General features: G+C 41.0%; 1 protein-coding gene across 1 annotated transcript in view; it reads left to right on the top strand.

The window, feature by feature from the left end:
- Positions 1 to 26738, top strand: part of Utrn (utrophin) — a 456941-nt gene that overhangs the window by 407945 nt on the left and 22258 nt on the right. The window contains exons 64-69 of the mRNA XM_051206176.1: positions 1206 to 1372; positions 4735 to 4846; positions 18967 to 19103; positions 23470 to 23508; positions 23702 to 23767; positions 24815 to 24880. Of these exons, the coding sequence (XP_051062133.1) occupies positions 1206 to 1372; positions 4735 to 4846; positions 18967 to 19103; positions 23470 to 23508; positions 23702 to 23767; positions 24815 to 24880 (587 nt within the window). The remainder of the gene's footprint in view (positions 1 to 1205; positions 1373 to 4734; positions 4847 to 18966; positions 19104 to 23469; positions 23509 to 23701; positions 23768 to 24814; positions 24881 to 26738) is intronic.

The following is a 26738-nucleotide window of genomic DNA, read 5'->3' as shown; positions in this document are numbered from 1 at the left end:
TTCAGTCATTTGCATTGCTAATTTTCACCTGGGTAAGAGCTGCAGCTTCTTTTTTAAATGCTTACTGTGCATAAGCACATTTATAAACGCTACTGATGTCATCCATATGCATAAAGTTAGAAGCCTACCGATAGTTTTCCAAAGCATAGCCAATGATTTATCACTGCCGAGAAAAAAATGCTCACACTGTGTCTTTGAGGAGAATCAATGTCATGGGTTATTACATTTTATAATGGACCTCTTTCTTATTTTAGAAAGAAAAGAATACTACATGATTTTTTAAATGTGATTTATAGTCATATATGTCAGTGCCCAGAATGACCTCAACCACAGTGGGAAGAGGCAGTTAGTGAGATTTACCCCTGCCCTTGCTCACAAATGACCCAGTATTAGGATTTGAGATCTGTCTGGATAAGCTTGAAGAGCCTGTAAGCCAGTCAGCCGACAGTGTGACAAGAACAAGAACAAGACACAGCATCTGTAATGCCCCCCCCCCCAGTTGGGTTACCAGTGAGTCCTTACCTTCGTATGTTTACCATCTTAGAAGTGAGTTTTACAGAATTAAGGGATGTGTGTGGAAAGATTACCTGGAATTGTATAGGTTTGGGGGGTTTGGGTCTGTTTTTTTTTTTTTTTTTTTTTTTTTTTTTTTTGCTTTTCTTTGAGCATTGACTGAGCTGTGTAGATGGCTCACTTGTAAAGGGCTGGTTGTATAAGCATGAGAACCTGAGAATGTATCTCCATAACCCACTGAAGCCTTGGGCAGTAGTAGCACATGGCACATCCTTGGCATCCAGAAGGCAGAGGCAAGAGTATCCTTGAGGCTCAATGGCCAGAAAAATGCAGTCCAGCAATGAGCTTCAGGCTGATGAGAGGCAGTCTCACAAGCAAGGAGGACAGTACTTGGGGAATGGAACCTGAGGTTGACCAAACCTCAACATGCATGAGAATATCTGTGCAGTATGAACACACATGTGTACCTGTGGGTATGCACATTTTTTAAAAAAAAAAATCACACAAAAAATAAAATCTCACCATTAAGGAATTGTAAGGAATTGCCCCCCCCCCCCATGTGACAGTAGTTCCTTCCCCGTCCTGCTTGCATCTTTCTGATTTTAGTTTCTAGAATGTTCTTACCTTAAAGAACCTACCGGTGCCATCACTTCACTGAAGAGCCGTTCTTCACCTTCTGTCTCTTCCCCCAGAACAACAACAAGGCAGAGATCAGCGTGAAGGAGTTTATAGACTGGATGCATTTGGAACCACAGTCCATGGTGTGGTTGCCGGTTCTGCACCGTGTGGCAGCTGCGGAGACTGCAAAGCATCAGGCCAAATGCAACATCTGCAAAGAATGCCCCATTGTTGGGTTCAGGTGAGGCGCAGTAAGAGCAACCAGAGCTCACCAGTTTCTGTTCTTCTGTGCTCCCGCAGTATGCTGCTGCCCATCCCTCTCCGTTTCCTGTTTGGTGGTTTGCCTCTTGAGTACATGGGGCGCTCAGCCTTCTAACGTGACAACTTAGTTTCGGTCTTACGCTTATTTTTGATGCTTTAGTCCAGAATGAGGAAATTTTTTTTGATGAATGCCTTTTTACTGAGGCCAGAGGAATGTTCAGGTAGGATAACTGCCTTGCAGATTATGTACATATAGCCTTCATCAAATTTGTTGACTGTTCCATGTTGTGTGGGAGCAAACGTAGTAAGATGGGAGCCCCATGTAAATTGTGAACTGAGAAGTCATCAGATAACTCCGGATTACCTCTGCTAGGTTAGTTTTAATCAACCCTACCTGCCCATTAATAATCCTGCTAAAGTATATTGTCTCTGACTCCACCCCACACCTTTTCCTCTAAGTGCGTGTATGTACATATTCCAGGATGTGTGTGCATGTCCACGGAGACCAGAGGTTGATGTCAAGAATATTTATCTTCCTCGGTCTCTCTCCATCTTATTTTTCATATAGAGCTCTGAACCTAGAGCTTGAATTCAGCTAGGCCGAATGGCAAGCCCCAGGCATCATTCTGCCTTCTACCTCCTCAGTACCCTGATTACTTGCATGCTACAAGGCCCAGCTTTTTTGTATGGGTTCTGAAGGATCTGAACTCAGATCTTCATGCTTGATTGAGCTAGCCCTCCCAGGCCCAGTCCATTTTGTAGTGTTCTCATGAAGTCAGGGTCATTGACTCATGACCTTAGAGGAGACCATGTGGAGCCTATGTACCATGTTTGTCCCAGGATGGAGTGCTTGTACATACTGGTTCTTCCGTCTCTTAATGGGGTAAGTATACATTAGACCTCCTAGATTATACCACATTCTTTTCCTCGGGCTGTGACTTCTCTTAGGAATATTTGCTATGTAAGTGTGCAGCGTAGTACCTGCTTTACACAGAAAACTCCAGGTTTTTTTTTAATTGCCCATAGCATTATTAGTTAGCCCGATAAATAATACTCTTAGACTACAAGTAACATTGAGCTTTTCTGTGGAGACACGAGAAGTATGCATGTGTGAGTAAGTGTAAGATTTATTTTTATTTATGTGTCTGTGCATGGTTATGAGTATGCCCTTGGAGGCCAGAAGATCTCTGTCAGATCTCTGGAGTTGGAGTTACAGTCGATTATAAGCCATCCAACATGACTGCTGGCGACCAAATTTAGAACTTCGGGAAGGATTGCAAGCACTCTTAACCACTGAGCCATCTCCGCAGCTCCTGTGCGCTAAACTTTTGTGAAACGGGTAGCATTTTCTACTGATCGCTTTCAAATTGAATTTAAACTTTTCTCTATTATTTTATGTGCATTATATTTTCTGCATGTGTGGCTGTGTACTGTGTGCATGAAATGTCAATGGAGAAGAAGAGAGGTGTCGGGTTCCCTTGCACAGGGGTTACAGGGTTGTTAGCTATCAAATGGGTGCTGAGAATCAAATCCGTGTCCTCTGGAAGGAAGTTCAATGCTCTCAACTACTGAGCCATCTCTCCGGCTGCTCAAATGGAATTTTAATGAAATATTAGATCTACAGGGGGTTTACCAAGCTGAGAATTGTTTCAGTTAAAATTATACACTGCTACTCAACAGCAGTGTGAACGAATGACAGACTTCATTTCCTTTCATGTAAACAAAGTACAAAAATAGACATCCCAAGACTGCCTTTAGAATCTCTCTTATCCCCAACTTAGGACTTGCATTTTCACAGTGACCTCATGCCAGCAAATTGGCTCTCCTGGATGTCACTTCCATTTTTAGTAAGGATGGAGAATGAATGTTCTTCTTCCCAGTTGCATCAGTCCTATAATATCCCAGTGGGAACCCTGGCCCAGGACTTCATCCTGGATTGCCCTGCTTACCGCTGTCGGCAAGCAAGACTGAGAAATAGTATCTTTAGCAGAGCACATTAGTAAAATGCGCTGACAGCACAGGAGTTTCTCACTGATGAAGAAAAGGAAAGAGCCATCGTCACAAAACAAAATTCCACTAAGCAAAGGCAGCGTCAACCATATTTGTCAAGCTACGCCAATAGATAGAAACATATTAGTGTGTTACGCCAAACCAGGATCATGATGCATCTGGTATCAATAGATGGTCTCTAGATAACTTGCAAACAGTTTTGCACGTCATTTTAAAAGGCCTTCATCACTTAGTAGGTTATAATACTAGCCTTACATTAACTTTACATTTTGACTCTGCTAGTCTTGGCATTTATATTTCCCCCCATAGATACAGCTATAATGTATGCTTCTTAGTTCCACCAGCTGTCCTACCTGACGGGAAGATTTGGGAGATGTTTTCCATTCAGGCCCCATAGAAGTGTAAGACTAGAAGGTTGTTTCTGCAAATAGACATCAATGTATACTGTTATTTTCTATGAGAGGCGTAAAACATTATTTCTTTCAAGATTATATAGATTTTGTTTAACTTGTTTTGTTTTGTTTAATTTTATGTTATTGGTGTTTTGCCTGCATGTATGTCTGTCTGAGGGTGTCAGAAACCCTGGAACTGGAATTACAGACAGATGTGAACTGTCATGCAGATGCTTGGAATCAAACCTGGGTCCTCTGGAAGGGCAGCCAGTGCTCTTAACCACTGAACCATCTCTCTGGGCACTTACAGGGTATTTCCTGCGGCTTTTTAAATTTTTTTTTAACTAATGACTATTTTAAACAAAAATAGTCATTGTATAAACTAAAAATTTTTATTGTATAAAGTGATGCTCTTGTGAAGGAATTTTATATTCGTGTCTTACTAGTAGTCTAATTGGTATTTTTACATTATGTATATCAAACTCATTATCATAACTTTTCGCAATATTTTTCTGTCCACATTCAGATATCATGCAGAAGCTTCTGACATTGATATTTGACTTTCCATCATGTGTAAACATGTGCAAGCATGTTTTAGACTCTTAAGACATGTTTGCATCTGTTTGTCACATATCCTTGGATGCCCATATGTAGTTCTCAGGAATGAAGAAAACTTTAAATAAAAAAATATTAAACTTAACCTATGAACGAAGTCTCTACTTCCTCCACCATCTGGGACCCTTTTCAATAAATACATAAATTCCAAAATTACACTTCCTCCCGCCATCATTGGAGAGATGAATTGTCATTTCTAAATGGACGCTGAGATACAAAATTCTTTATCTGTGGTAAATGCACTGACTTGGTCATGGCTCTCCCTACCAAGTGACGGGTTTAGATTAAGTAGCAGGAATGACTAGCATTTTTTTCTTTACTGCAGGTATAGAAGCCTAAAGCATTTTAATTATGACGTCTGCCAGAGTTGCTTTTTCTCGGGAAGAACAGCAAAAGGCCACAAATTACATTATCCAATGGTGGAATACTGTATACCGGTGAGTCCAGGGGTTTCGAGCCAACTGACCAGGACTGACATTTGTATCCATGTCAGGCCTACTTAACTTTTTTTTTTTTTTTAAAAAAAAAAAAAACTCTTTCAAGAATGTTTGGTCATAGTTTTTTGTTGTTTTCTTTCCTTTTTAAGTATATGCACTTCTTGTGTTGAATTAATTAACTCCAGTTGTAATTTGTTAACTTCTTAAATAGGTGTTTTGATTTTCAAACTTAATTTTTTTTCAAGTAACAACTTCATAAACTTAACTTTTTTTTAAAAAAAAAAAAGCAAATTAAGAGCTGACACTGACTTACCTATGTTAAAAATGAAACTATTTGGTGGAAACATCATGTTTATCTTAGTCTTTTAAAGATTGTTTTCTGAAAAAGAAGTTACGCATTATCAAAATGAAAAATAGAGAAAACAAAAATACCATTCATATGTTTAATTTCTGAACAAGCTACCTTCCAATAGCTTTACATGTCCTAATTTTATAAAAATCTGTGTGTGCATATATATGTATATATGTTTTGACTTAATTGTTTTAAAGACACCATGTCGTCCATTATGTAGCTCTGGCTAGCCTAGAACTGACTCTGTACATTAGACTGGTTTGAACTTAAAAAGATCTGCCTGAATCTGTTTTCTGAGCGCCAGGATTCAAGCCGTGCGCTACCATGCTTGCTGTTAATATAGTTCCTACCCCACGTGTTTCATTTGACTTTGTAGATAATAGCTGCCCCTTAGACAATAGCTTCCCATTATAAAGTATTAATTGGATGAATTACTGTAATTGGCCTCACCACCTTTTAAATGAGGTCTTCAGTTTCCTAGCGTTATACGCAACACTTAAAAGCATCCCTGAAAAGGTAGCACTTTATGTGTGTTCTATAAATTGCATTTGCATTGAGTAAATGACTGGACATGGTGATCTAGGTCAATGAATACGAGTATCTTCGTGGTCCTAATATTTGATCCCAAAGAGGGATCCAAAGAGGTCTATGCTGACAGGGAGGTATAGAACCAAAGTGGAATGTGGCCCTCAAACAAGGCCTAGGAGGAGCAGTGGGTCCATGGCTGAAGTACCCAGAGAAAAAACGAGAAGGTGGGGTTCCCTGCTCACAGATTACCGAGAGTTTTTAAAAGTCAATTAAGGGTCATTAAGCAGAGCTGGCGACCTCCCGAGCATGGGCTCATTGACCGCAGCTGCTTAGGCCTTCCATTCCGTGAATTCCTCCTTCACTGAAGGGTCAACAAAGGTTTGATGAAAACAAAGCCAGGTTCTACCACACCGTTGAGATCCTTGAGAGGGATTTGGACTGGGAAGAAATCTAATGTTAACACTTCCGTGATAATAGCTAGGCGTTCAGGGAGCCAGTTATAAAGATCTAACACTAAATGGGAAAAGGTCAAAGTAAGTGGACGCACTTAGGGTAATGACATACAATTCCTATTTTTATCCTCATTGTGCACAGTCATTTCTAATGGTTTTCTACCATTCCCAAGCAATTCGAAATCAATACATGTTTATTAGTCATTGGCCAGTGGGAGCCTGCTTGCAGTCACTAATGACTAAGTGAGGGAAGGCCTCTCTCTTACTAGCAGTGTTGACTAAAACAAAACAAAACTCTAAGTCAGTGGTTCCCAACCTGTGGGTCATGACCCCATTGAGGGGTGGGATGACCCTTTCCTATGGGGTCACCCAAGACCATCGTAAACCACAGATATTTATATTACGATTCATAACAGCAGTAAAAATTACAGTTGTAAAGTAACAATAAAAATAACGGTATGGTTGGGGTCACCCCAGCATGAGGGACTGTATTAAAGGGTCACAGTTAGGGAGGGTGAGGGGCACTACTCTAAGTCCCCGCTTTAACTATTTCTGTCACGTGGTCCTTTCCAAGCGACTCTTCCATTTCTGGGGTTCCAGCTTGTCCTTTGATTTCCTGGTTGATCTCTCTTTCAAACCATGCTTTGGGAGACCATTTGGCCTTTCCTGAACCTAAGTAGCAATCCTATCCATTGCTCTATTAGGGTCGTTTCTTGTATTTGACCTACAAGTTTTTGTTCCTTTTCACCTGCCTTGTACTGGGAATCCAATGCAGAGCCCCATGCATGGGCTAGGTGAGCATCTACCACAGAGCAAAACCTCTAACTTTTCATAAAGTACCTACACATGTCTGCAAGGCATGCTCTTGCATTAAATGGTATGATGTGACTCAATTGCTTTCCAGTAATTTTCACTTACATTCTTTAGGTCGTCTACTTTTTAAATGGTATGACGTGACTCAATTGCTTTCCAGTAATTTTCACTTACATTCTTTAGGTCTTCTACTTTTTCCTCCTGCCGTCTTCTTCTTAAATACACTTTATTTGTGGTCCATCTACCTTGTACCCAACATCTAAATTCCCTTAACGTCTTCCCTAGAAAATGGACTTAAACGCTAGCTTATCTTTCCCAGTAAAATGATAATAAGTGATGCTTGCACATTAAATGGATGGGACCTTTGCATAAGCGTCTTGGTACTTGCAGTTCTCACAACCCATCTCATTTCTGGCTCAACTCTTTCTCCCAGAAGGTTACATTTTACCCTTCTCTCAATGTTTTTGTTGCCCAAAAGTATAATTGGTAAACCCAGTTTCAAGCCCTCAGTACTCTCCAAAAGTTTCACCAGCCTATCAGCTTATCATTTTTGACAATGTTTGTGTTCAGCTGTAGGAAGGAGACTAATGGTGTGCGAATTAGCTATCATGATGCATGGAGGTATCTTATGGATACTGATAATAAAATGTTTACATGACAAAGTGGAGCAGAATTTTCTTTCTAGGAAAATTAGTTTCAATTCTTGCTCCCCATTACTGTTCTGTAATCCAAATTTGTACCTGAGTAATTTCTTCATTCAGCTCTATAAAAGCTTATGCTCAAGAGGTACCATGTCTTGGATTACATTTAATGTCTGTCGCCTTTCACCCCCCATTCTCGTGAAGCCAACCTTAAAAAAAAAAAAAACAAAAAACAAAAAAAACAAAAAAAAAAAAAAAAAAGACACCCAAAGAGGAACTGTTGTAATCTCCTCTAGGTATTATCCCCCCACCCCCCCCACCCCCCCACCCCCGGTAAAGATTGCGCATGTTGGCAGGAGCATGCAATAAACAAACCACTTACATCCCAAGTCAGAGAAGCAGAACAAAGAGGCAGAGACTATGTCCCCCAACCCCCCTTCAAGGGCACTCTACCAGTGACTTGGCCTCCCACCAGGTGTCACCTTCAAAAGCTTCTACCAACTTCCAATAAGGACACGCTGGAGATTGGCTTTAATGTGTGTGCCTGCAGAGGACACTCAGCTGTCAAGCTTAGTCTCTCATACGCCACTGTAACGGGCCATACATAGGTTGTGTGTAGCGAACAGGCTCTCACTTGGCTAATGTTTCTGCGGAAATTCAAGCTGGAAGGCACCTCTTGGGGCCAGGGCTGTCATCATAAGAGATGAAAGGGCAAGACACACAGGTGTGGAAAAGAGAAGGAGCTCAACACGTTTTCTATGAGGACTCTTCGCTGCTAAAATGTAGCCCTTATGATGTAATCTGCCCTTAGAGAGCCTGCCTTTCAACACTGTTGGATCCGGAGAAACTTTCCAACATTTAAATAATCAAATCATTTACGGCCATAGTGAAAATTCTCCCACTCAGTCATCTTCTTTACATACATCATTGCTGTGAATAACCACATTTTAATTTGGGTTAGAAAAATAATCATGTTAGGTAATGCAAAAGTCCTTTGTAATTCACTATACAATTTCATCCATACAACACTTTTGTTTGACTGGCTTCCGTTCTCATGATTGGCAGTACTGGGGACCAACCCTAGGGTCTCACACGTGCTAGGCAAACATTTTACCTCAATGCTCCATCCCAGATCTTTTAAAAGGCATTTTTATTTTTAGATAAGGTTTCAAAATTGCCCAGGTTGACCTTGAACTTGCAGCTCTCTAGCCTCAGCCTTCTGAGGGGATGGAACTACAGGGCTACACTAACGGAGTCAGCACGCTCTTAACTTTAGATGTGCATCCATTTCTGAGCTGCTCTCTAGATTTAGCGATCACCATCCTACCCTATGCCCTAGGACTTCTATTTTTTTTTTTTTTTAGATCCTATGCATAAAATAAGACTTATATAAATATGTGCAGTATTTCTCTCTGTATGTCTGGGTTATTTCACTCAGCATAATGTCCTCATTTGTTGTTACAAATGGGAGTATTTCCTTCTTTTATAAGCCTGAGTAATACATCTCTGTCTCTCTGTCATTGTATGTCTCTTTCTGTCTCTCTTTGTCTCTCTGTCTCTTTGTCTCTCTCTTTCTCAGGTGTGTGTGTGTGAGAGTGTGTGATTTTCTTTATGTTTTGTGGGATGTTTAAGTTGACTCCCACACATAATGCTACATTGAACATGTGAGTACAGTAGCTCTTTGAGAAGTTGATGCTATTGTCTTTGGATATGTGTTCAGAAGTAGGGTTTCTAGATCACTTAGTATTGATCTTTCAGCCTCTTCACAGGGCTTCAGACTGTGTCTCATCAAGGCTCTACCACTAATGATATGGCTTTGACTTGTGAGTGTGTGCAGTTGTGCACTGAGTGAGCACTGAATAGGGAAGATGCCAGGGGAATGGAAAATGTTTAGCATCTCTACCAGGGTCAGTCGGAGTCACTGGAAGATGACTAAAGATTGCTACCTTGCCACAAGAGCACAGATGAGGGTCATTGGCAAAGATTGCTTGTCTATGACTCTGCCATCACTCAGCAGGGTTCCACTTACACAACAATAGTTGAAGGTCAGGGGAGTAAGATATCATGGGTAGTTTTAGTCCTGTGGTTCCTATGCTGAGTAAACCTAATGCAGCTGAGGGGGCTACTGATGAAAGTTTAGGGGTGAGGAAAGCTTTATTTGTATTTAAAGAGAGAGAGACATTTAGGCCATCATCACTGTGTCTCCAGAAAATGTCAGGTTATAGCTGCGTAGCATTGGGTCTTAAAGGGGGCTTCAAGAGTACATTGGTTGTAGATGGTGAGACAGAGGAGCAATTGGAAGGGAAGGAAAACATCTTTTCTTCCCATTGTTAGGGTCATGGCTGAAGACAGAGTAGTAAATACACACAGATTCATTTAATGACAAGCTTTTCTGGACTCTGGGGCTTTAAGGAAATGAGAACAAGGGTTTCATGAAGGATAGACAGTTAGAGAAGTCTAAATGAACAGAGAGGCTGTCCCACAGCCTCCTGGTACTAGGGAAATAAAAAATCTGCTTGTAAAGATGCTGTTCTAGGTCCCGTGTCTGCAAAAGATGTCCCACTCATGCACTGTTACGGCAGCAAAACCCTTCCAAGTAAATAAGTGGTGGCTGTATGTCGCACAGATTTGGAGACTGAGAAATCCAAGGTGGAAGTCTGCATCGTGCTGTCCCATGCTGAAAGACATTGTAAGATAACACAGAAAGAGACGCAGGGAAGACAGAAAGACATCCATTTTGTCAGGCACCAAGATGAGTAACAACCCTCTTCTGCTGTAACATTAGTCCACTGGTGCTGCTAGAACCCACATTCCGTAACCATGTCTTAGCATTCTGTCCTTCAGCATCTTGCCCTGGGCATTAGGCTGTATACACAGGAGACGTATGGCACACTTTGAACACTTAGCAACAGATAAGGATGGCAGTCCCTGCCTGTCCAAGGAGGCTTCGTGACCTGCTTCAGGGGACAAGATCAGAGAATGGCCTTCCTGATCCCGCTGGTTTTTCAGTTGCCATAGTTTGGGATAACATATTAAATCGCAATGGATTGTAAACCTCCTCTTCTCTTACCCTTTATATAGTACTGCGGTCAGCATCAGGATTCATGTATGAAAAGAGGTGGGAACATGCTCTAGGGGAATATGTAAAAGCAAGTGGAGTGTGGAGTGCATAGCAGCGAAGCATGGAGAGTAGACAGACAGAGGCTGTGTGCATGTGCTGCGCAGAAGGACAGTGGCCCCACCACGTGAGGGGAATTAAAACTGGGAGAGCGCAGTATTGCAATATAAAGATTTCAGGGTGTGAAGGGCTGGCTACAATGGAAAGGTGCTTGGAGAGTTATGTTAGCTCAAGATGAAGAGACTAGATATTTGCAAAAAATGTCTTTTCTGGAAGGGCAGAGGGATTGGCTGCTTTTAGGCCGGGCAGAGTCACTGTAAATTTTTTCATTCAAATGAAGGTCATTAAACAGAACTGGTTTGTACTGGGATTTTCACTGAGATTTTGGTAAAAAAAAAAAAAAAAAAAAAAAAAAAAAAACAGGCAGACTAGTGGGCAGTACCTCTGTGGAGAGCAACTTACTAAATTATTATCACTTAAAACAGATTGGTAGTGTAGTATTTAAGCAAGTGTGTGGTGGTATTTTCATTACTTAGAAAATACTTTGTGTAGTCAGACATGTGTGGGTAAGACCTTACATATTTAATACAGTGTGCGACTCCTCATAAATAGAAACAGCAAACACTTGTAGACCAGTACTCATTTCATTGTTAATTTCTGTATGCTATCAACTCAGCACAGTAAACAGAGATAATTGTTTTTCAAAGTTGACAGCACAGTTAAGGTTGTTATTTGTTTATATAAAACATCCAGTGATTGCAATATGTTACACAAACCCACTAGCAACTTTATCATGCTCGGTTGTCAACCAAACTAAAGGAGGCAGACTTCCAGGACTACTATGGTACAAAGTTTTTAAAACAAATTTCGGCATATTTGTCGTGATAAGTGTAGTGTGCAAGACAAGAGGTATGGGCAGCTAAAAAGAATTTAGCAAGAAGAGACTCAGACAGAGAATTTATTGAGGTATATTGTCTAGAGGCTGCCGATGAGATTTAGCTGAGGAGACTCTGGTTGGCCTTAGCTCATGGGCCATTTATGCAGGGTTTTTCTCACTGTCTTATTAAGCAGTGACTTTACACCATGAGTTGTCTTTCTTGGGGATGTGCATTTGGGTAGAAGCCGTGGTGATCAATTAGGAGTTGGTCTCCAAATGTGAGATTCATTGGTGTCGGGTTCAAGTCACCGTGTTCTGGTTGTTAAAGTGTAGGTACTTTTCATTCGTTTGCGGCCTTTTTTTTCTGCATAATATTCTTATTGCTATGGATTCGTCGATGTAGAAATAGCCCAAGCTTTGTATTTTCTGTGCTTTCAGAAACGGATAGAATCAAAATATTATATTGGAAGAAAACAGCTTCTTTAAAAGAAAAAAACATTAAAGCGAAATTCGTGCCTTTTTTGAATTGCACTGGCAAAAGTAAAATATAAGGATAAAAAGGGACAAACTGGCACCAGTTGCTCTGTCTCCTCCCTCCTGCCAGCCCTGGTGTGTTGATGGGGGTGGGGAGGGGGAGGGAGGCCGTGAAAATCAGCTGTAAGAAAATGCTGAAATACCAACCCCGTCCTTGTTAAACTGGCATGGCTTGTGTTGGCGGCCCTGCTTCTTGAGATGTGCTTTGGGATATTGGCCAATATGCTAAAATTATAGCATCGTTGCTGGTTCTCTGACCTCAGCATCCCGAAGTGGTTTTTTTTTTTCTTTTTTTTTTCCTTTCAGTTCTTATCTCCCCAATGGTGATTTCCCAGCAAGTCCGGTACATTTAGATGGTACCATTAGCTCTGAAGGCTGAGACAAGCCCTGCTTTACATGGGCGGCTTATTACCATTCCTGTTCTTGGTGACTCTGCCGATGTTACGTAATTTTTAGTTTCCCGTTTTTCCATTAGGGCTCAAAAGGCTCTGAGACTCTCACTGATTTCAGCCAAGCCATAGAATCAAGCGTGTCTAAATTTTAACTTGGGGGAATCAGCGACAAGTGAGTAAAAGCTCAGAGTTAGTTTTGTCATTAAAAAAGAAAAATTCCCCACGAGTGGCTCCAAGTCCCGTGAAAAGGAAACGGGCCACTTGGAAGCTCAAATGCAGCCCGCAAGGCTGTCTTCAAGCCGTAAGCCTTGTTAATGCACGCCCTTTGCATCTATGACTCCAGCATTTGTATATGGTTCACATGGCAGCATTTCATTATTTACCGTGTGTCAGATGTCTGTGCATTTTTACATACCCTCGGTTTACATCGCTACACGTCTGTGTTTCCCTCTGTATATATAACGTGTTAATATTTGAATTTAGTAGTTGAAAACCCAATGTTGGAAGTGTTTGTTACGGACATCCTGTTATTTGAGCTATGAACTGACCAAGGAAGTCACTGGGAAATTAAAAATAAATGTTGTTTGGCTCATTTTCAGTTCTTTTTGTGATTTAGTTTAAATTGATCTGAAATTAGCAGTTGTGTTAGATGGGGGGGGGACTTTGGCATCATCGTAAACAGTCTCTTCCTATGTGGATCTCTGGCATTAGTAGTGGGTTCTTCAGCTGAAGTAGAAAAGCAATTTATTCAAGGAGTCACTTCATAGGAAATAGCACAAGGTTAGCATTTCTGAATTCTAGATTTCTCTGCACCTTGGCCTTACTTTTTATTTGCAAGTCACATTAATGAGAAGAAGATGCCTTTCAGTCAACCATCACTGTGTTTCAAGTACAAGAGCATGCTGGGGGCTGGCATTGAAGTTAAGAATATGCAGTTTAACACATGGAATAGGGACATAGGATTCATGCACAAGAATTAATATATAGATACACAACTGAAGCCAAAGAGAATTTCAAACAGTACTTCACCTAAAGTGACTATAATAGCTCTCAATTAAGGAGTAATTAGAAGCTGGAGAGATGGCTCGGTGGTTAAGAGCACTGGCTGCTCTTCCAGAGGACTTGAGTTTGATTCTTAGCACCCAAATGACTGTTAAGAGTTGTCTATAACTCCAGTTCTAGGGGATACAATGGCCTCTTCTGTCCTGTTCATGTGTGATGTGTGTGGCCCACAGACATGCAAGCAAGACATCTATATATATAAAATAAAACTAAATCTTCATACAGTGAATATAAAGATACTACACACACACACACACACACACACACACACACACACATATATATATATATATATATTATGGCCCATACAGTCTATATAGATACAATATATATATATTAAAATACTCCTTAAATACTCCTGAATTTTATTGTTGTTATTGACATTGGTAAGACAAGATTGAAAACAGGATTGGTTTTGGTAGAAGCTTACATGAGAAGATCGCTTCTACAGTAGACTTTATAATTGGGTAACACTTTTCATGCATTATATGGTAATGAGAACAAGTGGAAAGCTAGCTATTAATATTACTCAGGTAAATTTTTGTCTTCTTACTGCTACTTCAGGATAATGGAGGGTTTCTTGAGTATTTACCTGTCTACTTGTGTTTGATTCAATTCTAAATATTTTCACAATGGCTCACTATCATTAAGTTTAGAAGAAGAAAGACATGCATTTGGAGATCCACTCTCTCTTGTATATATGAGTTCTTATAAGCATGTGAGTAAGCAGTCCACAGTGGCTCAGAGGGCCATGGAGGTTCCATGGCATCGGGCTATCACAATCTCTTTGTGTTTGCTGTTTCCTCTTGTTTGTTAGTTGGGTAAAAAGAAACAAGGCAATTAGTAAAAACAGAAATCCACCTAGATGATATTTGTAATAGAACCCTGTCGCAAGAGAGCCCTCCAATAAAACTGGATGGTGACAGGCCACCACTAGCCACAGAACCTACAAGACTGTCACTCCATGGGAGAAGGAGAAGGAATGAGCCTCTCAAGACATCAACTAGTTTGTAGCAAATGCAATGGTCTGTTTGGTGCAGAATTCTACCATCAAGGCAATTGTCCTGTCCAATTTCAATGTGATATATATTTTATATCGTTACATTCTAATAGTATCTTTTAGAAGCCTGCTTTTTTTCTAACAAGAGACAGAAGAGGGGGTGGATATGGATAGAAAAGGAGATGGGGAGGTACTTGAAGAAGTAGAGAGAGAGGAAACCGTAATCAGGGTATATTATGTGAGAGAAGAATCTATTTTCAATAAAAGAAAATTTAATGTTCCAAGAAGTACATGTGACATTTAACAGGTTGACTCATTGTACAGTAATTTCCAGTAAGTTCCTTTCTTTTCTGTCTTCCCACCATCATAGCAACAGTTGTCTGCTTTTAAAGAACAAAGCACTGAATCTAATATGAAGGGAGGGCTGAGTTTGATGACATCCATTACGCTAGGTGGTGGGCTTCTGTTTGCCAAAGTATTGCATTAACACTGTGAAGCTACTAGACACTGTCATTCGGTGGCTAATTAGACCAAGCACAGGTAAATATTTCTATCATTTTTAGTGCAAAATATTAGGCTTAATTCATTCCTGTGGCTCTATACCAGCTGCAGAATTGCATGCATTCTGTTATCCGGAATGTGATCCCCAGCACCGAGGGAAGAGCCACTTTTCACATCTCCTTTAGTGCTGGCCATGGAGTGTATGGGGCCAGTGAAATAATGGCCTTTGATTACAACTTTGGGTGCACATATTTTCCTTCAATATAAAAATTACCCAAGAAACCAAAACACCCTGTTTCTTTTTCCTTGTGAGTATGTGCTTTATAATACAGATGCCTTGTTAGAAACAATTTAACTTCATGCCTTAACTTTTTGGAAGTGAACAGGTGTTGGTTTTTTTTGTTTCATTTGTTTGTATTGGGGGAAGAATAATTTTTTAATTGCTCAATGAGATTTAGTTTAGGTTCTGGATATACTTGGTATATTTGACTTCAGAGTGTGTAATGTAGGGTTGGACTTGTAGCTTTCAGAGTGGTCTGTCACTTTCCCCTAAAACATGAGTCCACATAGGACCCCAGCATAGACAAGCTGGGACAGCATAAAAGCCATCGCAGGCATGCCATGTGAAGTTCTGTCTATGAAACACCCAGAATAAACAAGCTCACAGAGATAGAAGATGGATTAATACTTGCCAGATGTGGGCATGGATACTAGGCATAGGGTGTCTTTGAAGAGTTATGGAGTCACACTGTATTTAAGCAGAAAATGGTGTGGTTGTTCGCGTAGGAGTGTGCTCTAATCAGTGAGTTGTACACTGTACACTGCTGGGGGGTGGGGAACTCGAAGCCTTGCTCTCCTGGCCTTTCTCTCACCCATCCAACTCAGGGCTACAGATTGAGAACATCTGGACTCAGAGATGGATGCCTTCCCCTAGCCAAGCTTAGGGACAGGCTGTGCTGAGCCTGGAGCCCATTCATTTGGTATTTCTGTGTGCATTCACTGCCGGTGCTGAGAGCAGACAGGGCGATGGAATCACGGATGCTTCTTCCGCAGGCCTTCCTCCTGAACTTCCCTTTCCCATCTTCACGAAGGAGGCCCGCACCTATGAGCTCAGCTGTCTCAGAGTGATGCCACTGCAGAAGGTGTACATGTGCCGTGAAGTCGTTGGGGAAGTCTTGTGTTCTCCATCCCAGGCATGCCTACTCCACAGTCTCCCCCAACTTTATTCTGCTTGTTTCTCCTTTCTGCAGGGTACAGATTCGGTTCCCACAAACCACGCCACTGCATTTTATACCAGCCCTTTCCTACAGACTTGCCTTGAGTTGCAGTAGGCGTATGCATATAGGTTCATGTGAGGGCATGCTGGTATGTGTTATTCATGCCAGTGCTTAGCACATGTATACATACATGTCTGTGGAGGGCAGAGACCAACTGTTGGGTTCACCTCTCAGGAATTATCTTCCATATTCTCTCAGAGTGTCTCTTATTCGCTTGCACTTTGCAAGCCTGAGAGATCTGCCTGTCTTTACCTCTCTAGTTCTCACTGATATTACGAGCAGTCCACATTTTTATATGGCTTCTGGGTAAACGATCGCCCACCCACCTGCCTTGAATTTTGTTTTTTTTTTTATTTATCTTCTTCTGGAAAGTTTTTGGCTTACTGCACTTCTGCAGTATGCCGGACAGACTATTATCATTGTACTTCAGATTGTTAAGTTTATTTTCAGTTACTAAAAGTAGGACTGATGTTGTAAAATTAGCGATGGAAAGAGGTTGGGGGTATTTGCTTTTAATAGGAAGAAAAGTCAGTGAATTATTTTTACTATAAATGTCTGCAGCTCATGCACACTTCCTTCTGCTTTGCAAGCCCAGAGTAGAATAAAAACTCTCAAATTGTTTACTAGGGGCAACATGTTTATGTTTAAAAAAAAAAGCCTACAAAATAGAAAGTTTTGTGTGCATATTTACAGATTTTATATGTATATCATGTGTGTATGAATTTAAAGTAGAACTTGTCTATATCAAAAATAATTGTATTTTTCCAAGTTCCTTTCCTAGCTTGATAATGCAATCTACAACCCTAGCTACTCAGGACTATAAGGGAGGATTTTAATTTCAAAGCCTCCCTGGACCACCAAGTGAATTTAAGGGCAGTCTGAACAACTTCGTGAATCTGTCTCAAGATAAGATGTTAATAAAGTCTGGAGTAGAGCACTTCCCTAGCCTGAGCGAGACACTAGTACCATCAAACACAGAGTTTCCATTCCTGAGCAAGTGGGTGCAATGGCAGGCCCCTTGCCATTAAAGAAATGGCAGATAGTGGAACTGGAACCAGATAACACTGTGTGTGTGTGCGTGCGTGCGTGCGTGCGTGCGTGCGTGCGTGTGTGTGTGATATAGAAAACTTCTCTGTCTCCATAAAGAGGGGAAATGAAGTCTACTCAGTGGTAGGTTTGGAAGCAAACTAGCTGGTGTAGGACCCACGTCTTAATTCAGCTCTCCGTTAATAATGTGACTTCAGGGCTAAAGCTGCTGTCTGTGTTGAATATGAACACTCGAAGTGATGATCATATGAAGTTAGGCTTAGAAAATGGTTTGTGGAATAAGGGAGTAGGATATGAGGAGTTTAAGCATCTCACTTGTAAGTGGTTATAAAAACGGGTCTTACCAGGCATGGTGGAACATGGCCTTACTCCCTGCACTCAAGAGGCAGAGGGCAACCTGGTCTACAGAGCAAGTTGTAGTCTATCCAGGGCTACATAATGAGACCCAATCTCAACAAAACAAATAAGCAACAAACTGAAACCCCAATCATTTTGAAGTCTTTAAGGAAATAAAAGCATTACATATCACCATTACATTTTAATCCAGGTAAAATAATAGTATATCTACATGGTCAAGAAAGGAAAGAAACGTACAGACTCTTCCAAATAAAGTACAGAGGAGGGTCTGTGCTCTTCACCCCTCTCTCCACCCCCTTCCCTTTCTCTCCCCCCGCCCTTCCTCTCTATTTTATCCCCCCCCCTTTTTTTTTTTTTCAGAAAGGGTCTCATGTGGCCTGGGCTAGTCTCATATAGCCCAGGCTAAGCTAGAACTCCTAATATTCCTGCTTCCATCTCCCAAGACCTGGTACTATGGGCATGCACCACCATGCCTGGTTAAAAAGGGTTTGCTCATTTGATTGCTTTGGTTTTGTGCTCTGCTTCTTTGGTATGTACTTAGGGCCTTTCCAGGTAGCCTAAGCTGTCCCTGAACAGCAGTTTCTCTTGTCTCTTTCTTGCATGGGTCAAGACTATGGGCAAATACTTCATGTCCTTGACACTGCCCTGTCCTTATTGTTTGAGCTTTCTCCCAACTCGAGTGGGGTGGTTTGTGGGAGCCAGCATGGGCTAAGTGCTAACCTCTGCTTCTTAGGCCTAATTAGAAGTGTTTAATCTGGAGGACCATCACTACACTCATAACAGGAAATTGGTTTACCGATAGGAACCTACCAGTAAGCTTTCCAAAACATTAGTTTTGGGGGTCAAGTTTTAAAATCTTGGGTAAATCAGTTCCCTAATGGTTTACTTTTCACACATTTTCTTTTTTCTTAATTATGGGATCATCACTGAATATATTTTTCATGAGGGTCCCAGTTGCCACTTATTTTCATGATACTGTGCATTCCAAAAATGTATAGTGACCAAAATTGTTGGTGTTTGATAACATCTGCTGGGATTTTGTTGTGGGTATTGCTTTTTAGCCTTTGTTTTTTTGTTTTGTTTTGTTTGTTTTTTTGTTTTGTTTTTTTTGTTGTTTTGTTGTTTGTTTGTTTTTTTTAATGAGAACTGTGAATTTTTCAACCTCATAGACAACATCTGGGGAAGACGTGCGAGACTTCACGAAGGTACTGAAGAACAAGTTCCGGTCCAAGAAATACTTTGCCAAACACCCCCGGCTTGGCTACCTGCCTGTCCAGACCGTGCTGGAAGGGGACAACTTAGAGACGTGAGTTCCATTCCAGCATTCAGTCTGTGAACACTTGTATCTCATTATTTTTAATGCTAACAACACAAAAGAAATTACATAGTACAAAGAGATTTGTGTCCTGGCAAAATGTTTTATTTTGAAACAGGCAAATTAAGTCTTCGACAACAATTAATCTGCATTACTTGTTTGTTTGTTTTCTTTAACTCTGTCACGGCCAGTTTTTCTGAACTTTCGATTCAAGTTGTGGTATCATTTGCTCGTTTGTTGTATTTCCCTTTCTGTTTTCACCTTTAGAGGTTTCAATCTTTTTGTTATAATACCTTCTATTATTGGTTTGTTTTGTGGTTCGGGATTGAACCCTGAGCCTCACACATGCTAGACAAGCCAGGTCCATTTTACATCTTTTTAATATAAATTATCAGTGATACTTCATCTTGCACTTCAAATACAAATCTATTCTGAAATCTCATTTTATGTTTCTTCTTGGTCTTCTTAAAGATGAAAGTGGCAAAAATGTAACCACTTTCTACATTAGATGAAATAGACAAAATTGCTTAGCATCGCCTTTGCCAGTTGACAAGCCATCTTCACAGAAGTTTTGACGGAGCAAAATTACAATGGGATCATAAAGCTGAGAAAGAAAACAAAAGAATCTAGAGCCTGGAATGAGAAGGACTTTAAAATGAGCCGGAAAACATGCATGGGCATTTTAAATCACCAGGCAGTTATCTATCGAGATCAAAGTAGATGAGATTTTAAACCCTTGAATCACTTTCTAAAATTTCTACACCAGCATTTCATCTTTGTCTTGTGCTTGAGTGTGCTCGCAAAACCCCCATATACCTAAAACATACGGTGAAGAGTGACTCAGGAAGATGCCCAGTGTTTACCTCTGGCCTCTACATGTATGTATGTGTACACGTGCACACACCCAAACGACTACATGTACCACCAACAAAAGTATAAGCTTTTCTAATTGTTTCCACACCACACGTTGCAATGTGTTTTATTAAATTTACTGTAAAGAAAGCTATTTAAATATATATATATACAAAATGTATTTATCCTCTGCTTTCTTATGAATATGCTTTTGTCTTCAAAGATTGTGTATGAAGATGACTTCTCTTAGGATCCAATACAGTCTGACTTGTTGAACCCCTGCTAAAATTTTCTCCTCTTTAAATTACATCTAATTAACCTTTGCAGTAGCGACTTGTGGTGTATAATATTGTAGCTATACTGTGACGTGGTACTGGGATTTAGGAGGAAGTATGATAGACCAGACCTGTGCTGAGCAATGCTGCCTTGCAGTCTTTTGATAACTCATTGTCATTTATATCCATCCTTGACATGAGCCATAGATGGATACATATTTCATGCGTATGTGTAGAGGTCAGAGGTTTATGGGTTGTCTTCATCAATTGTTGCCACCTTATTCTTTGAGGCAGGGTCTCTCACTAAATCTTGATGACTGAGCTAGGCAGGCTAGCCAGCAAGTCCCATAGATCCTCCAATCTCCATCTTCTAAACACTGGAATTATAGGTGCCCAGATTCTGTGTGGATTCTGGGGATTGAATTCAAGTCCTCCATGCTTGCGCAGGACATACTTTCCTGACTGAACCATCTCCATGATGCCCAAAGTGTTTTGGTTGATATTTTTATGTTTTCTTTTGTTTTTTAGTAAAAAAAATTATCAGAAAAACATGTAAAACATTTTACTCTGATTTTGACATACTATGCTGAAAATGCATCACCATGCTACACATAAAATTTCCACCGTGTTCCAAGAGGGATGCAAGAAGAAAGGAAGGAGCATCTGATTAAATTGGATGCCATATTTTGAATAAGATTTATGAGCTAGGAGAGAGTGTGGGCAGGTTTTCTTCTTCCAATCCTACAAAGAGCTCTGTGGATTTGCTGTAGTTCATTTTTCCACTGAGCCCTTTTCTGATATAAGGTCACTTAATCTTCCAGTAGAACAATTTATGTGAGTGGGTAGTTTTTAAAAAAATGTTTGATTTCATGTATTCTCCTACTTGTGGGAGGAGAACACTGGAGAAAAACCACTGAAGTGGTGAAGGTGTTGAAGCTATTTATGGAACTGCTTAGAATTTCCCTCTGCTTATTTCTCTTTCATCTTCTCGAATGTAGTGTGTTATCTTCTGGCCAGTTATTAGGAAGGCAGGCATGCATGAAGAGACTTTACAGGAAGAAACCCTGATTACTGAAAGTAGCAAGCATGTCCATGCTAAGGCTTTTTTTACAGTGCATTTCACAAATCTTTATGTGAGAATTTTCAAAATGAAAATAAGTGAGTAAAATTAAAGAGCATAGTATTCATAATAAAGTTTAACAAATGGGCTAAAATAGTGGCCGAAGTAGTTTGAGAGTTCTACATTATTTATTGGCTTTAGAATTTGATTAGTTCCCCTAAAGATTAAAAAAGAACAAGAGACACCTGCTTCTGGTGTTGGGTAAAGTACCCATAGTAAACCCTATCACTCTTTGGGGCAAGAATCATAGCAGCCACAATTGTGGAGATGGATATTCAAGACTGGGAGGGATGGGTAGCTACGCTAAACCCTGCCTAAGTCGGGTGTTGAGAATGTGGAGTGCTCCGAGATGGAGGAAAATGCTTATAGGCCAAATAAATCGTTTTCAAAGGCCTGGATGGAAGCTCTATCAGGGTCCTGGTATCCAAAACAAAGAACGTGAGAAACAAATGCCAGATAATAAAGGGCATTGGCATCCAGCACCTACAGAGTTTCTTCTGAGAATAGTGGGGGCTCTGAGAGTTCATAGGTAATGTTAAAGAGGGAAAGTGGTCAGTGGTTCAGGGTTCCTACCACAGGGGCCATGATCATGAGCTTGATTTTGTATCTGTCTTCTTTCTTTGATATTTTCCATTAAAAATGATTGTCTTTCAGAAAACTCTTCAGCCCGGCTTTCTGCTCCCTCCATTCCTAGTTCACAAAATCAGCAATTACCTTCCGAAGAATTGGTTGAGACATTCCACAGAGCCTTGCGAAGGCCTTTAAGAACACACATACCCACATACACAAACACATACACACACTAACACGCATACACACACCAGTAGGCATTGTTCTTCTGTGGAAAGCTTATATCAGATATTACCCTACACTTGAATTTCAGTGGTGGGTTTTTTTGTTTTTTGTTTTTTTTTTTGTTTTTTTTAATTTAAACGGTTACTGTATTAAGAAGTGGGGTGTAGATCTACCTGTCTCCTGACATTTTGTATCCCTGTTTCAGGGATAATGAGAAGCCCTGAAGTGTTAAAGGTGTGGGATAATACCATTTCTCCATTGTTCCTGCGTATACTTTATACACATACACACAATTAACTCTAATTACAGAATAGGTATGTTGACATACAGGTTGCATGCTCTTTTTTGCGAGTCGGTGCAAGGAAATTTAGCTTCCCACCCAGGAAAATGACCTTCCATCCCTTCAGCTTCTGCCCAGTACACCATCACCGCAGGAGATAATGAGATCGTTAACTATATCTCAAGTATGCACATGCATTAGAAAAGGAAGTCTAAAATGATTCTTCTTGAATCAGCATTGGCTTTTTCAAGAAATGTTACATAATTAAGCACAGTACTGATTTTCTTTGTGCTCTTAAATTTCTGCCCTCATTTGGGTAATTCATTACCCTTCTTCAACAGTTGGAGTTTAAACTACCTTTTGATTGGGATGAATCGTTTCAATAGCATTGCATGGATATTTGGGGGCTTCTAGGGGGTCTGAGACACTAGGGCTGCCCACATGTTGCAGCCCCAGACCAAAAGTCCAGATTCAAGCAGAGCACTTTGGCCCGCCTACTTTCCTAGAGTGAATGTCTAGGTAGCAGCATCCTAGAGAAGTCACTCTCGGTGTGCTGAAGACTGAATTCTGAGTAGGTGTGAGTAGGCGGGAAAAACATCACTCTTCTCGGTGTATATGAGGTTGAGAAACTTGGTGTACACATGACTTGCGCTTCTACACGCAGAAAATACTTTCCACTTCAATTCTGATATTGATAGTCAAGTAATTAGGTAATAAAACCACCTTCCTGATCAAGTTTCCTCCAGAAAAACAAAAACTAGTTGTATCTCCCTTGGAATGTTCTAGAACATTATCTTTGAGCAGCCTATAATTTGGGGCGATTTTTGCACATCCTGTTGATCTTTTCAGTCTGACTCTTCTGAAATGTGATTACTGTCCGGAGATGCCTATGTCATAAGAGCTGTGAGAGTTGCTTGTGATTTCCCTAGTGGTAGCCAAACGTGAGTGGAAGATTATGGAGAACCCCGCTCCTTCCGCTTTTGGCTGCAACCGCTCTAAATGTTTCTCTGTGACTTTTTGTCTCCCTCTCTGCAGTCCTATCACACTCATCAGTATGTGGCCAGAGCACTATGAGTGAGTATTCACGGCCCCTGCGCACAGGAGCATTGGCCTGGGTCTACATTACTATTTTTTTTTTTTTTTTTTAACCTCCTGGATGACAGCACTGGTTTCTTTGCATGGAGAATTCCTCACTTAACTAACCTTCTAACGGGAAATGCCCGTCGAGATGGAGAATAAAGCCCTTGCCTTTCTTCCCTCTCTGCAGCCCTTCCCACTCTCCTCAGCTGTTTCACGATGACACCCACTCAAGAATAGAGCACTACGCCACACGGTAAGAGACGGAGGGACGTCCCCTGCTCGTCCGCCCAGAGTGTCTCTTGCTGCTGTTGTCGTTCAGTGCTGCAGACAAACCTTTGGTGGGGGAGTGTATTTGCCGAAGTCGCGGTTCTATTACATGGGGGAACCTGGGCCTTCTCCATCTTTTCGTGGTGCCGTTTAGACTTTACCAGGCACCTGTTGTGTATTCTACGAAGAGTCGATTTCAATAGGCTGCGATTGCAGAGCTGCTGAGGGAGAGTGCAAACACTGAGCAGGCAGGACTCAGATAGCAGAGCCTACTTTCAGTGAATGGAGGGAGTGATTGGAGCTATTCTCAGGAGAACGCGCACATATGAAATGCAATATGTAATTGGACTTACGCAAATGTCTGATGGTTGGGGCTTGTTTCTAAATCCCGGAACAATGCAAAATATAGGACTGCAGGTAGCGTGCAAGACTTTTGGGAAATTGCTTAACGCCAACCACTGGTGTTCCTAGAAGCCAGCTGTGCCCAAAATCTGCCATTTAAGAACCATTTAAAAAAAAAAAAAAAGTGGAAACATTTGAACTGAATTGAGACTAAGTCAAATTTTTGGAGATAGGCACTCTTGGGCTGACAGAGAAAATGCTGTGCAAAGAATGCAGCTTCTTTACTGAGCCACAGGAGGCAAAGGAGTTCAGAGACCATGGTATGCCAGATCATGCTCTCATAACACAAAGCCCAATTGCTTGGGAGTTGGCTCACACTGGAGGGCGAGAAAATTCCTGAATCTTCCCAGGAACATAATGAGATTTGTGCACGAAGGTTACTTCACTTCAATAGGGACCAGCTTGTGGGCCTAGGAGCTCAATGAAAAGATCACACAGTATGGTATAAGACAACAGCCGACAGGCCCTAAGTGAATGGTGATCACTTAGAGGTGGTTTCAAATCAATCTCCGTGCACTAACTGGACCCTTCGCTGTTTAGTCAGAATTGATTTAAAGAAGATTTAAAAAACCATGGAAGGCCGCACCAGTTGTGGCCACCTGATTTCAGTCCCTTGTGTTTGTGTTTTCAGACTGGCCCAGATGGAAAGGACAAATGGATCTTTCCTGACGGACAGCAGCTCTACCACAGGAAGCGTGTAAGTGCATTGTGAATTGAGTCTGCCTGCAAGGGTTTTGCTCAAAAGTGTATCTTGGCAATTGGGGCCAAGGAAGGCCACAGAAGTCATGCCACTTCTTACAAGAGATGCGCTGGAGAGATGAGTGGGTAGGGTGTGGGGAAAGCGGAAGACTGACTCTGAACAGGGATGGAAAAACGGAGATTGCAAGGTCATGATGCTGGGCATTGTAGGAGGTATGGAGCTTGCATACATCATGGTGGACATCATGGTGAATCACATTAGTGAAGACAAGAGGGTGGTGGTGAGTTATTGAAAGGAGGGGGAGACCTGCTTCTGGAATGTTAGTTAACCAACACCACCTCCTCGTGTTATGGTCTCAGAAATAATTTTCAAGGACCATAGGCCTCTGAGTTGGTATTCCAACCAAAACCGACGCGTGTTTCCAAAAATTCCATGTACATTTTATGCCTGTAAGCCCTGTCTGTGCAAATTACTAATGTTTATTTATTTTCTTATGTTAATGAGTCAGCTCATGTGGTCTAGAATAATCAGATTGCTTCGTAATCATATAATATTGGCATTTATTTTTGTGGCTGTGTACATGTGTTGTAAGTTTGTATTTGTGTGGGTGTGTATACATATATATGTAGGTACATACGTTCGCACATGTGTTTGGAGGGAAGCCAAGGATCAACATCAGGTGTCTTTCTCAATTGTCCCCCACGTTATTTATTTATTTATTTATTTATTTATTTATTTATTTATTTAAGACAGATTGTCTCCTTTGTTTGCCTAGATTGGCCAGCCAATGAGCTCTGGGGATCTGTCTCTCTCTGCTCCCCTCACCCACCCCTCTCAGTTCCCATCAGCCTTGGGGTTGCAGATAGGTGCCACCACACCTAGATTTTACGTCAGTGCTGGGGATCCGAACTCGAGTCCTCATGCCGCCATGGCTGCTACTTTACCAACTGGGCCCTCTCTTCAGCTCATCACATTGCTGTCGACTGATAACTTTACAGATGCACATCCATAGGATTGACGCGATTTTTTTTTTTTTTCTACCTCCTAACATTTTCTCCATAGCCTCTGTTCTCTCAGCAATGCTATCCCCGCGTGCTTAAACATAGTCTCCCGGCCGCTCATTTAAAAGTAACTCCCTTGCAAATATTTTATTTTATTATATTCGGAAGTGAGAAAAGCCTCATTGACCTTAGAATCTCTTTTTAAAATAGTTTCAAAGCCAGACATTTTCTGTCTGGCTCTCTCACTTTGCGTCTTCAGCTTGGTTGTGGAATGCCCTCGGCAAATGCTTTCTCTCTGATGATCCCCCTGTAACAGATCTTTCTTCGGAACTTGTTTTGAACTGTTTTTCACATTAGTTATGAGATGATGTGTAAAAGGATTCCAGTTGATGTGACTTGTGGGCTCAGTATGGTTTGGCCAAACAGAGAAGCCTTGGAGGACCAGAGAAGATTTAGAACACAGAGCCTGTATGTTTCTCACTAACAGAGACGGGAGAAAGCCAAGCAGAATCTCTTAAGCCAGTGGTTCTCAACCTTCTGAATTCTGTGAATACGGTTCTTCATGTTGCGGTGACCCCAACCATAGAACTATTTTTGTCGCTGCTGCTATTTTGCTACTGTTGTGAATTGTGTGTAAATATCTGGTATGCAGATGGTCTTAGGAGACCCCTGTGAAAACATCATTCAACCCCCCAAAGGGGTCAGGACCTACAGGTTGAAAGTCACTGCTAAACAACCGAGTAAAGAATGTCTCCCTTGGGTGTGCTTTGCTGTCCATTTCTCATTAAGCTTATACATGGACACTCTTGGGAACTTTTTACATTTTAAACATCAAAGTTTGGCATGTTAGTACT

This window comes from Phodopus roborovskii, unplaced genomic scaffold (assembly GCF_943737965.1).
Source record: "Phodopus roborovskii unplaced genomic scaffold, PHOROB, whole genome shotgun sequence".
Taxonomy (NCBI): Eukaryota; Metazoa; Chordata; class Mammalia; order Rodentia; family Cricetidae; genus Phodopus; species Phodopus roborovskii.
Note: the sequence above shows the minus strand (reverse complement) of the source record. Positions and strands in the feature narration are given on the sequence as shown.